The sequence below is a fragment of the Micropterus salmoides genome, unplaced genomic scaffold, assembly GCF_014851395.1.
Source record: "Micropterus salmoides isolate LMB-PRFRI ecotype aquatic unplaced genomic scaffold, ASM1485139v1 Ms_hic_scaffold_17, whole genome shotgun sequence".
Lineage (NCBI taxonomy): Eukaryota > Metazoa > Chordata > Actinopteri > Centrarchiformes > Centrarchidae > Micropterus > Micropterus salmoides.
Window position 1 is genome coordinate 14,524,666 of NW_024040817.1, and position 15,983 is coordinate 14,540,648.

The 15,983-nt window shown below is 41.7% G+C and overlaps 1 protein-coding gene across 1 annotated transcript; it reads left to right on the plus strand.

The window, feature by feature from the left end:
* The first annotated feature begins 1,429 nt into the window (after window positions 1–1,429).
* chrna11 (cholinergic receptor, nicotinic, alpha 11) lies at window positions 1,430–15,732 on the plus strand. The gene is made up of 10 exons (XM_038725908.1): window positions 1,430–1,702; window positions 3,935–4,074; window positions 4,389–4,433; window positions 4,713–4,822; window positions 4,914–4,993; window positions 7,336–7,503; window positions 7,588–7,782; window positions 11,489–11,575; window positions 13,121–13,230; window positions 14,798–15,732. Exons 1-10 carry the CDS (start codon window positions 1,651–1,653, stop codon window positions 15,533–15,535), a joined length of 1,725 nt encoding a protein of 574 aa, XP_038581836.1. The 5' UTR covers window positions 1,430–1,650; the 3' UTR covers window positions 15,536–15,732.
* Window positions 15,733–15,983: the final 251 nt, after the last annotated feature.

Below are 15,983 nucleotides of genomic sequence, written 5' to 3' on the forward strand. Positions count from 1 at the left end.
CAAAAGACACAACTCCTGCCAGTGTTGCTGAGCTCCAGCCAGAATGCAGTTGGAAAACAAACCACCAGATGTCACCCACGCCTCAGTGCCTCCAATTTGTATTTTTATGAAGCGTAATGAATTTTGTTTTTGGCACTGTGTCACACTGGTATTTGGTGCATAAGAGCAGAAGGATCGTCCCCCATCACCCCCCCCCCCGTTTTTTATTCACGAGATGAACTCAAAGTCAATTTTGCGCACATTAAAGCAGCAATATTGCAGGTATGCAGCAGCAACAGGATGCTTCTCCTCTGATAAAACATTGCTGAGGCACATTGTGTGTCCTCGCTCCACGCTTGGCGCAGTTTTGTCTGGTTTAACCGGTGACTTAGTCATCCTTCTATTCGCCTCCGAGGGCCACTCTCCATCCTCTGTGCGCAGCCGAGCATGAATCTGTAGCTCTGGATGTGTGACAGTCTGCCTAGGAGAGGGGTAATTCCGAAGGGCAGCAGAAGTAATAGGGTAATCTATTATACAGTCTAACTCTTTCTTCCTGCTCTCTTGCTCCCCCCTCCCCTGCTCACTCTCCCTTTCTCTCAGTCTTACGTTTCTCGCTGCCTCTGTCCTTGCATCAGCATTTCGTGAGGACAAATGAGAAGTAGAGTTTAACTATGCACATTCCCGTTGCCCTCCTGCAGAGCCCAGCACTTTCTCAATTAAACTGGAGTCCATCTGCCCCTATGATTCAAAGCTCACCCCCTGCTGAGTGGGGGAAGCTCTCTCTCTCTCTCTCTCACACACACACACACACACACACACAGAGTAGAGCTGGGCATGGTCATAACCTGTGTTATGTGTAACCAGCTGCCATGTATTTTTGACATATGTCACCAGCCATTAACACAAACAGTGGGAGATATGCAAAGGGAATGAAAGACAGGGAAATCTTATTAATGTTTTAAACAGTAATTCATCTTTTACAGCATTCCTTTTCACATTTTGCCGTTAAAATGCAGAGAAGTGATTTTTGTTTTCAGTTTGTTTTTAACAATGTGCCTGTTTTTTGTGTCGTTCAGTGCAGAGAAGTGTTTTAAATATGCGCAATTTGAGCACAAAAACAGGCACCTGAGTAGTTGTAAACCCAATTCTTTCCCCCTATCCTTTTGCCTTTTTTTGCCTGTTTATTTGCACTAATTGAGCATATTTAAAACACTTCTTTGCACTGAATGCCTCCCCTTCTTTTTGGGAAGCCTATGTTTCCACCTTTCTGTATGGATTCCTCTTCCATTGGTAAGGTCAACTCATAGACCAATTAAAACCTTGCCTTTCTCCACCCCTTGCTCTATCTTCAACCCTCTCACCCACATCACTGACATTTCTCTCTCCCGTGCTCTCCATTTTAGTCCCACCTCCCAGAGAGACAGAGAGACAGGGAGACAGAGAGCACACAGCCACCATCTCCTCCTCCTCCTCTTGCACTCCCTCTCTCAGCTCCTGTGTCTTCCAGCACACGCTCACACGCCTTCCCTCTGATGCCGACTGGATGCAGACAGGGGGATTTCCAGCAGCTTCCTGAGTCTGTCCTCCCTCTCCTCCCTCCCCTCCTCCTCCTTCAGCATCCGGAGCTTCTCCTCTTCTGCCTCCTCTTTACTCCCGCTCCTCACCACCAGGATGTGGCACTCGGTGGCTTTGCTCCTCTCTGGATTCTCTGCTTTGATCCACGGTGAGCCTGCCCGTCTCCCTCTCTCTTTCTGTCTTTCGTTCTATTTCTCAGGAATCAGAATTGCAGCAGCGGCACTTTAGTCTCAAAGTGCAGTTTTACAGGAATTCAGGAATTGGAGTCGGTGGTGTTGATGCTTGATCCGTGAAGTATACACGAGAATAAGAATTTAAAGTAGGAAAATAAAAACTCCAGGAGAAGAAAAGTGAGAATCTGGCTCACCTGTTTGCTTACTTGTTTACATCTCAGGGCGTTTTCACAACTGTGTTCTTATTTTTCTGGATACTGAGTTGACCTAGAGGTTGGATGCCTCTGCATGAGGTGTTTTAACAGGCAGATTGACATCTAGTGTGTGCAGCAAGGCAGACAGAGAGTGTGTGGAAGAATCTGGGCAGTCACAATATTTCATCGTTTTTTTTCTCCTCATTCCACAAGCCGACTCTGTGTGCATGTCAGGGGATCTTACCCCCACAGATCTGAAGTACACGTATAGATCGGCTCTTCCATCTTGGCTCCCTGTTTGGTTGTGGATGTAATATTGCAGATGGGGCTCCAAGCAGCAGAAGTCGTGGCTGAATAGACAGGCTGACAGTGGATGACAGGGCTGAGAGGAGAGCAGGTGAACTTTCCCTACAGGCAGAAGAAGCAAAATGTTTTTCTGTTTGTGTTTTTCAAGAAGTCCAGCAAATAAAAGACTGTATTGCTGCAGACAAACACTAGATTTAAGGAAACGTCGAGGGATTTTCTCTTTGCTTGGACTGAAACCATCTTTTAATACTATGATTGCATGTGCGTTTCTGCCACTGCTCAACTCCTTGAACCCTGATAGATATTCCCTATAAATACGCTTCAAAGCCAGAGGCAAACCCATTTTCCCATACTGTTGCATGTCTCATATTTCTATATCTGTTTTTCTAGCACTTTATTAAGGTTATACAACACCAGATTGAGTGAAATGTTAAAATCCAAGACCCCATTTTTTTAATTGCTTCACTTTCTCATAGACGAGAGAAATCCAAATGTTTTAAGCATCATTTTGTAATTAATTCCCTGTATGTAAGCATCGTGTAAATGGTGGACTTGAAAATGTTGGGATCTCAACTAGTATGTTAAATAAAATCTATGAGTTTGGATAAAGATTGGCTGTGTTATGATGGACCCACTGATGGGAGAGGAAACATAGACGAAGCTCCTGGAACACAACATCTTTTGTATTTTAAATTGGTCTGCGCATTTGTGTCTCACAATATAGTCTGTTTACACTCCCTCTAAATCCATTCAATCTGTTTTCCTAGTCCATAACATCTCTATTCAAAATTTCCTGTATTACCTCTTACGTTACACATGCACACATACGTTAGTGCAGATTATACCCTGAAATGCTTTCTCAGTAAATCTAATTAGATTTTTTGTTTACTGAATGTTCTGCATGGTCTCTCTAAATCTTTCTCCTGTTTGATGATTTCCTTCTCTGTGTTATCCAACAATATTAATGTTAAATATTTCAATCTGACACCCATATTTTATTTGCAAAGCTTAAATCATAAAAGTTAAGATAAGTGTGCCTAATGGTGATAAAAGATCTGTTTGTATTTCTGCTAATTTAATCATTAAATCTCCCTTTTCACCTCCCTTTCCTTTTCTTTTTTAGTCTTGTTCTTCTGGATAAAGAAGATAAGAAAAGTTCAGTTCCTGAGGGCTAAATCTACTCATCTTTTTTTTCAGCATCACTCCCTGCCTGACTGTACTTCACTGTACAAAGTCTCCCCAAAGTCTCATTTGATTCCCTTGTGAGATTTTTATTAAACACAGACTTCGTCTGTCATTAAGGGCTTTACAGGTGACTTTACCAAGAGGTAGCTCCCATCTGTCTGTATCCCAGTTTGTGCTCCTCATGAATAACGATTACATTCGAGTCACAAAGCTAAGCATTATTTTGTACGAAAATACAAAACAATTGAAAGTACCATCAATATAGAAAATAATACAACTATAACTGATAATAAATGTGTTATATTTTGGTTCACGTTGTAGAAATTAAGCAAAGACATCCCAGCAACCATCTTTGTTTGGATTAGGAAATGGAGTTGCAATTTGGGAAACAGATTAAATTAAATTAAATTTTTAAAGGAACTTTAACAAACAGAGGTTTTCTTATGGTGTGGAGTGTGGCTTATTTTCACAGGTGAAGATTTTACCAGATTTGAATTCTCTCACATTTTTCTGCCTCTTCAGTGTCGCTGCAGGGTCCTCACCAGAGGAACCTGCTGAAGAACCTCCTGAAGGACTACAACCCGATGGAGCGGCCAGTGGCCAACGACTCCCACCCTCTCACCGTTGTCTTCTCCCTCAGTTTGATACAGATCATGGATGTGGTAGGTGTCTGCAGCTGCTGTTGTTCTCAACCTCAGTGGCCACAGGTTTGCGGTCATCTGACACTGTATGGAGTCTGACAAAATATATTTTTAATGTTAAAATATATGATGTTTGCAATCTGTTTGGTGACGCTTTTTTCAATAAGCACCAAGTAAGGCATTAAATTAGTTTATGTTTGAAACTGTAATATTAATAAATAATAATAATTTTTAATAAGGATGCAAAATAATATACCTCTCTTTGCCTGGTAAGCAAATTGACAGCAAATTATTTCTAAGAAAAGACGTGCTAAAAATGTTTAACTGTTTTGCAGGATGAGAAGAACCAGGTGCTAACCACTAACATATGGCTACGTATGGTAAGGACCCCTGAGGGACTCTGAATGCTTGGGGTGTGGTGATAATGAATTTGCTGTTCTTTAACATGTAAATTAAGGTTATGACCTATACTCTGTGAATCCTATGATAACATCTTTAAAAATTCACCTTTTTGACAGTAAAGAAAAAAGTAATCTTTTGCTTTAAGTATATTATATGACTTCTATTGGATCTAAACTGACTGCAGAGGGATTTGGGAGATAAAGCAGCTTGTCCCTATGGTCCACTGGGATACAGACTGTATCTTTTCTGTTTTTAAGGGTTGGTTCGATCACTATCTCCAGTGGAACCAGAGCGAACATCCCGGAGTCAAAAACCTCCGCTTCACCACAGATCAGGTCTGGACACCAGATGTCCTGCTCTACAACAGGTAAAACACACATAAACACCTTAACACACACCTCATACATACACAAATTATATTTCAAAAAGTAGTGTCACTTCCCCCTGTCCTTCCTCAGTGCAGATGACGACTTTGACTCCACCTTTAAGACCAATGTTCTGGTGAACTCCAGTGGCTATGCTGAGTATCTGCCTCCAGGTGAGTCTCTCCTGTTTTTTTTCTCTCATTCATGCTATAACTCTTGTTAATCCCTTCATCTACCTAACTATCACTTCCAGCATCTCATTCAGTGATCTCTGCATGTCTCTCCCCTGTTTGTGCTCTTGACATTAATATTTTATCAGTATAAAAGAGCAACTCTGGTTTCTCACTGGTTACAGATACCCAGCGCTGTGAGTAAAACCTATAAATAGGAGGCGCTCGCTTCCTCCGTTTCCTGTCTTAACTCAAATGCAAGACCTGTGCAAGCCTGTGAAAGCAAGAGCTCCCCTGGGTTTCCACAGGTCTTTACTTTGTAGTTTCCTCAGTCATTTCTTTTTACATCAGATTACAGCAGGCTGTGACTGAATCCCTGGTGTTAGCGGCGGGTTCAGTTGAAACGGCCTTCTGAAACAAAGGTCGAGGACTGTGAGCTCAGAAAGCCACCCTATCAGTTCTATTCAGCGGGCATGTTTATTAATAGGCTGCTGCTGAATGTAAATACAGCTCCTTAATGTGGCGATTTGGATCTGAGCCAATTAGGGTGCCGAGGAGGAGAGGTTTTTTACCACCAAACATGATGAGACAGAGAGCAGAGAGATGGACTGAATGGAAAAATTAAGAGAAAGAGCAGAAAAAGGAAAACAATGAGCAGCAAACCAGCTTTTTCTGACTCACTCACACAAGCCTGGTTGCAATTTCTGAGGCTTTTTGGGCTGTTATTGTCAGTAAATAACAGGCAACAGGTCTGTGGGTGGCAGGCATGGAGCAGGAGCTTGACACACAGTAAATAATTCAAAGGCGGAGGATCCCAAGCGTCTGCTGCACACCATCATTTGAAGAAAACCTCTCGTAGCTGTAGAGGTAAGGGTGTTGTTATGCTTGGGTTTAATGGTAAAACAGGAGATAAGATGTAACAGGTTTTAAGCTCATATTCTGATTGTGTGACATTTGCAAAAAGGGAATTTTGTCTCCGGGTCTTGTATTGCCTTCCTTGGGAAGCGATTTTCAGAATGATGGAGGTTTTTTTTGAGAGCTGTGTTGCGAGATAGCGAGAGAGAGAGAGAGAGAGAGCGAGAGAGAGTGATAGATTGTTTCAAGCTGTTTAAAAATCCAGGTGTCTTTTTTGTGAGTGTTGCTGCCAGGTTACTAGATATCTTTGAGTGGCAGGTTATAAAAATATTCTGTGCATGAAGGTGCACAGAACAGTGGTCTGCAAAGGCAGATCGAGCTACTTTTACATAATCAGTAATTTTTAACAGGAGTAATTATAAAGACATCATGCCCATGAAGCAAAGACAATCACTTGCAAGAACTTGGTGTCAGTAACTGGATTTGAGATAGCAGGGAGTGTATAAAATAGAAAAGTTATAGCTAGTACTTAATTTAGTGTCATTTTTGTGGTCAACCTCTGCTTTGAAACCAGCACACAACCTGCTAACCTCCTTCTCCAAACTCTGCTTTCATGCCATTCTGATGCATGATGGTAGACTCATAAAGAATATCTTTGAGGGGTGTAAGGCCTCATTGGTATTTTTGTTCTGTGTGCGTTTGAACGTCTCAACTGGCCTGATTCATTTATTTCAGTAATTACTTTAAGGGCTGGAGTTGGCCAGCGACCACTGCGAGGATCACTGTGATTCTTCATTTGGGGGTGGAGACCGGCGTGCAAGTGTGTCTCTATGATTTTGTGCTTGCATTTGCCTTTGCATATGCGTGTGAGTGTGCATTTATTTTGCATAATAAAAGTGGTAATCTGATTAGGGCTACTGTGGACAATCTCATATTTCAGTGTCACTGTTGATGTTTCCTTCTATCGCTGAGGCTTAGCTAACAGCTGTGTCTGCAGTGTGCAGAAGCAACATTTCTTTGCCGAGCAGAATGTCTGAAGCCTGTGAGTGACAATACTGCTGCCAGGTTTTTTAATAGACATTTCTTTGATGGGAGGTTGTTTCTAATGTAGTCATTGCTTTCTCTTCTCCAGCCTCCAAACTCAATTTCAAAATAGAACTCTCAGAAGACTTGTGCAATGTTAATAAAAATCCAATTCCAGTGTGCTCTCTTGGTTGTGACGCAGCATTTTCCACACCATTTCTATCTAAAAAATGGAAGATGGTTGAGTTAAGAACTCAGTCTTTAGAGCTGGCTGGATACGAATGAATGAGTCTTTCTGACCAGCAGCTTTATATTCAGGACAGGCTTTCTGCACAAGTGGTCCTCCAATACATCTTTCCCTTGTCATCTCTGTGCAGCACTCTGCAGGGGTCCGTGTTGTCATTTAGTAAACTGATTGTGGAGCTTTAACTCTCTGTCTCTTGTTCTTTTGTCTGCTTTTGTCTCAGGAATCTTTATGAGCACATGCAACGTGGACGTCCGCTGGTTCCCTTTTGACATCCAGAGGTGTGAGCTGAAGTTCGGCTCTTGGACGTACGACGGCTGGCTGCTGGACCTCCAGATGAACGACGCTGACATCTCAGGCTACATGCCCAATGGAGAATGGGACTTGGTTGGTAAGTAAGGTGCATTGCATCCTCATTAAAAACATCCAGTCACAGAGCATTAGAGTGAATTTCTCTCTGTCCCTGGTCTTGCAGGAGTTCCTGGCACCAGAAGTGAGGCCTTCTATGATTGTTGTAAGGAGCCTTACCCGGATGTGACGTTTGTTGTAACAATAAGGCGACGAACACTCTACTATGCCCTGAACCTGCTCATCCCCTGTGTGTTGCTGTCTTCAATGACCCTACTCATCTTTGTGCTACCAGCAGACTCTGGGGAGAAAATCTCACTGGGTGAGTGGATCAAAAAGAGCAATGATGGAGGAAATAGATGGACGTAAGGCAGTTGCAGTGGGGAAAAAAGACACCTGAAGTGGGGAAAGAGGGCTTGTTAGTGTCATGTCTCGGTTTTTATCTTTGGGAACGTGCTCACAGAGAGGTGCAGAACAGTGTGAGCTTCAGTGCAAGTGCATCAGTTTTTGTCTATCTTGCCTTCATCACGACGGTGTCTGAGGTTGTTCCCACTTTACTTCTATAAAGTCCACTGGACTATAAGAGAGTGAGAATTCTAGATCATCAAGCTTTTTACAAAATACCTTACTCTTAAAGGTACTTTGTGGAGTTTCTGACCAGTAGTAGCACTGTGTTTTTTTTGAGTGTGTCTCTGTTTCGTTTGCTCTCATGTACGCGCACAAACACATACAACATGTGAGTGATGTGATACACATTCCTATCACTGGTTTTACACTATCCCACCGATCTACATGTGGAGGCAACATGCCAAGATATGCAGAAACGCACCGACAAAGGCAGAAAAGAAAAGACTGCTAGTAGGGCTGACCCCGAATAGTCGAAGATTCGATGCTTCGATGGGCGGAGCTTGATTCGACTGTCAATCTCACAGTCAAAGCTTCACAGCGATAGAAGGATCATGCCATTTTGGTGATATGGGGGTGCCCAACGTCTTTACATAGAACTACCAGTTTTCTCCCAATAATATAATATACAGCCAATATACATTTCAATGTTTAATGCTGTAAATAAACATGTAAAAAGAATAAAGAGCCTCAGTTTAGCTGGAAATTTACAGTGAGTGATAGAGACTGCAGCTCTGCAGCTTCTCAAGATTAGCTACTGTGTGTACCCGCGCCCCCCCCCCCCCCCACAATCACCGCACACAAGAATACACATGATTGGACTATCACTCGACTATAGGCAGGACATGACGTTTCTGATTCGACTATGTAAATCCTTTGTGCTAGGTTAAAAACATAGATGTAAACAATACATGTTTCAAACTGCTTTGCAAATTTTCTGAGGAAGGAAATGCACTCACACAACACAAAATTCTGTATCCAGAAAGAGTAAATATGGTAGTCCGTTAAGTTAAATGACTGACCAATTCACTGTATAAACTGAAACTGAAAACGACCTCAGACACCGCCCTTAAAAGGCTGTTGAAAAGGCAACCAACCTACCCACCAGTGTCCATGACCAAATCAAATATCCAACTTGGGTGCTCTCATGCTTCAAGCTGTGAATGTACAAGTACTGTATACAGTATAACTGTCTAGATCTGAGTGTTCACAACATGCAACCTCCCTAGAGTAAAGGCAAATGAAGGGTTGTGACTGAAGACTATGGGGTGGGTTGAAAGAGGCAAAGGGGGTACGGGTGAGGAGCTGAGAGGGGAGAGGGATTATAGAGTGAAATAGAAAGATGGGAAATGCGAGGAGGAGGAACAAAGATGGATGGGTGTGGGAAGGGTAAAGAAAAGGGAACAGACAGGAGAAGAATGTGAAAAGGATGAGCACAAAAGAGAGAGGGAGGACTGATAAGGAGGAAAAGGTGAGAGACAACCATATCACACTATAATAGGTTGGATGAGAGAGAGGAAGCTGTGCTCCGATCAAACAGCAGCTGCAAATAAATTATAATATCTGTTTCAACCTGTTTAGAGCACAAGAGGGATGATAGTTATGATAGAGAGTTAAGACACCGGACAACACACACTCCAGGTTATCTGACCGATTAATCGAATAGTTGATCGACAGAAAAATAATTGCCAACTTTTTTGATATGATTATTTGTTTCAGCAATTTTTAAAGCAAAAATGGCAAATTCTCTGGTTCCATCTTCTCAGATGCCAGGATTTGATGCTCATTTCTATTTTATATTATTGTAAATGGAATATCTTTGGGTTTCAGACTGTTGGTCAGACAAAAAAAATCTATTTGAATATGTCACCTTGGGCTCTGTGATATTATAATGGCATTTCTCACTATTTTCTGACATTTATAGATAAAAATGATTGATTGATCATTCGAGAAAATGGTCAGCACATTAATCGAATCAAAATAATCAATTATTGCAGCCCTATTTCTGAAATTACTTTTACAACTAATACTTAATTAAATGAAATGGATAAAATGAGGAAACCCCTTGCAAATGACAATGTAATACAAAATGTACTTTGGTGTTTAATTTTTACCTCTTACCTCTTTATGATGCGGTAGGCAATTTATTACAGAAGCGTTTTTAGTTTTGTTGAAATTCTCTTTACGACCCGGTAGCAACCAATAAATCAAATGCTCTGATAGAAAAAAAAAAAGCAGGTATCTGCAGCTGTCGCAGGACTGTAATAAGCAGGACCAATCATTTGGTCTACCTACCCACTTACATGCCTACCTGCGCTCAATCTGCCCGTGTACTCAGTACGCATTAAAAATGTGTTTTGGTGAGTGGCTTTGGAAAGAGGCCTGAAGGGAGGTGGGATTTCAGTTGGATAAATCTAGTTGCTAGTTCTCCAACATCATCTCCTACCTCAGCTTGAAGCTTTTATTAAACTCCTCTTTTTTCTTTCTTTTTACAAAATTAACCAAAACTGACAAAGAGGAAGATCTTGGGTAGATAATAATGAGAATGAACATGAAACCACCTAAAAAGGAATCAGGCTTGAATTCAAATGAAACACTATTACCAAGCTTGTTTGCATTTATTGTCTTTGTACCAGTCTGATCACTCATCAAATGTACCAAAAACATTTAGATGCTTATGCTTTTTCGTAAATACTATTTGACCCATGTCTGAGTGGGAGTGCAACTTAGAGGGAAGCCGCTACAGCATTGTCATAGCATATCCTTAACCTCAATACAGGATGCATTACGCAGCATTTCTCTAGAGAATAAATGCCAAGCCTTACACACAAGGCCAATTAACCTATTGATGTAATTAAGGCCAGAGAATTGATTTGGGGGAGAGAGCTTAGACACTGCCTTCCAGGAAAAGATTCTGTCACTCGGCTTGATGGAGGAGATATGGGGACCAAGTGGCTGGGCTTTTAGGGTTAGAGGAGCATGCTTTTAAAAAGAACAAGTGTCATTTCTGAGAAAGAAACAATATAAAATAAGCATTTTTAATTTTCCTAATATCCTTAAAGGCCATTCATATTTTATCTCTAGGCTAAGGAGTTTAATTAAATGCTTCTGAATGGGGACATATATGCCAGCAAAGCACTCCTTAAATTCTTTCTGTTGGAGATGTGAGACAGATAGTGTGTAGGTGGATAAATGAAGATGGAGATGAGTTTCAGTGCAGGAGCGCATGGTGTGTGTGTTCACGTGCACGCAAGCGGAGTTTGGACAACTTAAAAAATGGTTATTTGCTGTGCGGAAATGCTTTTTGCTGTAGAGGTACAGAATGTCATAAATTAATTCACTGTATGACTGTATGAGCATTAGCTGGTCATTTACATAAATCAAACCTGATCTCAGTGTGACCATTTATCAAAATACCAAAGTACCACTACTCAGGGGAGGAGACTAAGCCACAATGTTGATTGCATAACAAAATGTACTTCCAGCATTATGTTCTCATATCTATCTATCTATCTATCTATCTATCTATCTATCTATCTATCTATCTATCTATCTATCTATCTATCTATCTATCTATCTATCTATCTAACTATCTATCTAACTATCTATCTATCTATCTACAGGTATCACCGTCTTGCTGTCTCTTACTGTTTTCATGTTGCTGGTTGCAGAGATCATGCCAGCCACATCTGACTCCGTCCCTCTTATAGGTACGTGAGAGAGGTAGTGTTTGTGTGTGTTGTTTTCACATCGTCCTTAATGATCAAGAGTCGTTTAACAGGACTTTTTACTGGTCGTCGATGTGAAATCAAGACATTTACTCGTTAGAGATACTGCATGAAGTTCCCATCTGACAGTGACAATCAATATTTAGTCTCTCGTGTTCAATTTTTCAGTAGTAATTCCTAGCGGTGTACAGCAGGAAGTGGCTTCTAGTAGAGCTCTGGGGGTTCAAAGTCAAGTCAGGTTTATTTCTTTTCAACAAGACTAAGAGGGTACAGCCATGTCAGCAACTCTGTGAGGCTGTCCTTAGGCAAAGTGGTGCTTTGGGTAAATGATAAAGTCAGCATGCTAACGTACTCAATGTAACAATGCGGACAAGTGAATGTTTAGCAGGTATATTATTATGTTTATCAACCTAGTTAAGTGTGTTATCAAGCTAACATGTGCTAATCATTGCTAAACACAAAGTACAGCTGAGTATGGTAGCCATTAGTTTTGCAGCTATTTGTAAACCAAAATACTGGATGAACTGAGACTTTGATAGTTCTAGATGAAAAGTTCTAAAGTTATTAAATTCATCCTGAGGGGAACAGGAATGTCTGCACCAAATTTCATGGTAAAAGTTGTTGACACAATTCACTCAAAGCCACAAATTTCAACCTCACTGCACAGAAAAAGCCAGTAGATCCCCAAAGTTAGGTTTTATCTTCTGGGGACCACAAGTGTCTGTACAAGATTTCATAGTAATCCATCAAAGAGTGAAAAATCCCTGGTTTGACAAATATACAGTCTTTATAGTCTGTCCAGGATATCACATCCTCAATCCCAAAACTCTCAATTTGGATGAGTAAAGACTACACAAAATAAATGAAAAAATACAACATATTACTACACAATGGTAGAGCTAAAAATGCCTAAACCCCCCCCAGAACAACAGAATTTATTTTATCCATCTGCTCGCCTTAAAACTTAACTGGCTAAATTGATTGCAGGCATACTGCCGGGAATTATGTTTAGTGAACTAAGACTGCAGCCAGAGACAGATGCATGGCCATCTTTGCCTAAAGACACAAATCCAGGTCATTAAAAACATCAGGGGAAAATAAATGTAGAGTCATAATCACCAGAGCGCTGCCTTCAGCATAATTCTTTATTAAAAAATACGTACACAATGTGGCTACTAGCAGGTAGTAGTGTTGGTAGCAGGTCCCAAGTGTGCATGAAGATATGTAACAAATGATGGGTTCATTTAGAATAAAGCAGAGAAGAAACAGGGAGAATATAATCCTTCCTTCAAGTCATGTTATTCTTCAGTATTTTTTGGTGAAATAAATAAAAGAACTTCTCTCACTGACCTTGCAGTGCTAGATACTACGTGTTCAGAGGATACTGGTGAATAAGATGAATAATAACACGCGTGTTTTTATGGTTACCTTGCAGGAAATAGTTGGAAGCAGTAGGAGGAAATTACAATGTGTATAAATTGACTGTAAAATGAAATATAACACTGCTCCATACTCTACTCTGCCCAGGTCAATACTTTGCCAGTATAATGATCATCGTTGGGATGTCAGTCATCGCCACCGTAGTGGTTCTGCAGTATCATCACCATGATCCAAATGGAGGAAACATGCCCAAATGGGTGAGGCTGAGCTCAAACTCCTCATCATAACCTATTTACATACATCATGCTTTCTGGCTTGTTAAATCCTGTAAATGGCTGGTCTCCCTATTTCAGATGTGATATACTGCTTTTATTCATCTCTATTTCAGCATTAGCATCACTCCTCGGCTCTGCCATTTTCAGTAACATGTTATCCATCTGTCAGTCCTATACCTGTGCTCCTCTGCCAGTTTCCTTTCTCTTTTCATTCTCCGACTTCCTCGCCTGTGACTCATCCGGCAGTGTCAGTCTGCCTGAGCGTGTTCATCAAATGCATCGCCACAGACTTCAACTGGAGTGCGTTTCAAAGTGCTCAGGATATGTGGGTGGATTCGATTTGACTCACTCCCTCTTCTCACTTTTATTGCCTTCTGCTGAATGCAAAAAAAAATGTATCAAGCCTTTTTACAAAAGTTTTGTTCTCATGTGAATATATCAAAAATGTGAAATGTGGAAAAAAGGCCCAAAATAAAGGCATTAACATTTAAACATGATATTCAGTTGGTAAAAAAAAAAAAAACTGGTCTTGCCAAACATTTTCTTCTTATTACTTCTTATTTTTGTAATATTAATAAACAAATGAAATATAGGATGGCATTTCTTTGGCATTCTAAGATGTATTTGAACATTGACAGGTCTACATTTATCGATTTATGTACAAATAGCTTGGCTGCATGAGAAGGCAGATGCTGTATATCGATACATTGCAAGGACGTTCTGATGATGAATGGCCTATTAGGACAGTCCAATGGCCAATTAACAAGCTAATTGATGTGGTTCAGATGAGTGCATCGAACCAGCACAGCTCATAATTGCAGCCTGGGCAAAAACAACATCAGCACCAGCAACAACAACAGGGACTGTTACCTGGCCAGTAAACACACTCGCTGCAGACTAATTGAGCAGTCATCTGGACATTAGCTTCTCATTAGATGCCAGACATCTGGACTATGCCCTTTTAGGGGACAGTAGTCCTTCTCCAAGGGAGTTTTTTGTTTGATGTTAAGGAAGAGGAGAGGAAACAAGGAGATGAGGGAAGAGGAAACAAGGAGAGCAGAGGGAAAATAGAGTAGAATAGAGCAAGGTTTAACTTTGCACCAACGTGCAAGTAGCCAATGTTGCAGATTACTTTAACGTTATTGCAGGCTCATTACACAGTAACTGGACGGTCCATCTCAATGATCAAGTTTAAATTGAATGCTGCCTTTGTAAGTATCCTGCTGGAAATAAAGCTAACAATCTTCTTTGCCTCAGGCGCTTTAACTGGGTGTCCCTGGCAATGATCTCGTACTACTACTTATACAAACGCAGCTGCGTTTTGAAACAAGACGCAAGGTTGGATACAGCACCAACGTCAATGCGCGACAAATGAGGCTATTTGGCCCAGCTTAAGTAGTGTTATGTGAAGGTCAAAATGTGTGGGTGGTTTTCAATGCTTTACAGCTTTCTCATATTTTCTTTTGCTTCCTCGTAGGCTTTTGTGCTCTTTTCGCTCTGTTGCTCTGCTATTTCCTGTCCTCCAGCTTCTCTCTTTTTTTCTCCACAGGTGCAGCTTGTCTTACTGCAGTGGGTAGCATGGTTCTTGCGTATGAAGAGGCCAGGAGAGAATGACGACCCAGAGCGGCCCCCGTGTGCCCCCCACTTGCGGCGCTGCTCTTCTGGCTCCCACAGTGGGAGCATCCCGAACCCTCCGGACCCCACCCTCCATCCGCTGCACCCACAGAACTTGGCTCCTCTCCAGACAGGGTCCTTCCACGCGGGGCACCCTCACCTCCACGCCCAGTCCAGCGCAAACAACAACGGGAACCTTCTTTACATGGGCTTCCAAAACATGGAGGACCCTTCAATGCTCTCAGAGTCTCTCCAGAGGAATAACATCTCCACAGGGCCTCCGCGAGTAGCAGGGAGCCCACCTCCGCACCTGCCATCTCAATTCTGCAGCTCCCCAACACCACCAACACCCAACATAGATACTGTAGGCTGCCCCAGCACTGTCTCCAGTGGTGGGGGCTTTGGAGGTGGACCTGGAGGGCTTGGAGGGTGCTCGACTGCAGGGATAGGAGACCCCCAGCTACAGGCTATCTTGGAGGAGGTGCGTTACATGGCAGACCGTTTCCGGGAGCAGGACGAAGCTGAGAGCATGGCCGACCAGTGGAAATTTGCAGGCGCTGTAATCGACCGCCTGTGTCTGATGGCGTTCAGCGTTTTCAATATCATATGCACCATATCTATCCTCATGTCAGCTCCCAACTTTGTGGAGGCTATTTCAAAGGACTTCGTTTGAAAGCAAAGACGAAAAAAAGAGGAGAAGTGTGAAAGAAAGGATGAAGGGAATTAAGTATAAGATGAAGGAAGGAGTGGGCCTGGATCCAAAGAAACACAATTTCCAGCAGACTGTAGGCTCTGTGATTTGTGATTACGAGGGACTATGAAATAACAAAACAAAAAATAATGGTTTTCTTTGCAATACATTCTGTTTTGTAGCTGAAATATAGACGAAAACAGATGAGGAAGGGGGTACAGAGTGAACTTAAAATGAGATTAGGGTGAGGAGGGTGCTTTATCAGATTCTTGACAAGGTGAAATGGATTCTTCTGGTTAAATCAAAGACTTTCCCCCAGAATTAGGAGAAAGATGGAGGAGATTATCAGCCCAATGCAACCTCAAGTAAGAACGATCTTAAAGCAAGGGAGAGATTGAGATAGTAAGAGGAGAAAAGAGACAGGCATTAG

Excerpts from the sequence above, each read along its gene's own strand:
- chrna11 (XM_038725908.1), top strand. The coding sequence starts at position 1,651 with ATGTGGCACTCGGTGGCTTTGCTCCTCTCTGGATTCTCTGCTTTGATC. Across the intron at positions 1,703-3,934 it reads ATTCTCTGCTTTGATCCACG|TGTCGCTGCAGGGTCCTCAC; the intron begins GTGAGCCTGCCC and ends CTGCCTCTTCAG. Across the intron at positions 13,231-14,797 it reads GAGGAAACATGCCCAAATGG|GTGCAGCTTGTCTTACTGCA; the intron begins GTGAGGCTGAGC and ends TTTTCTCCACAG.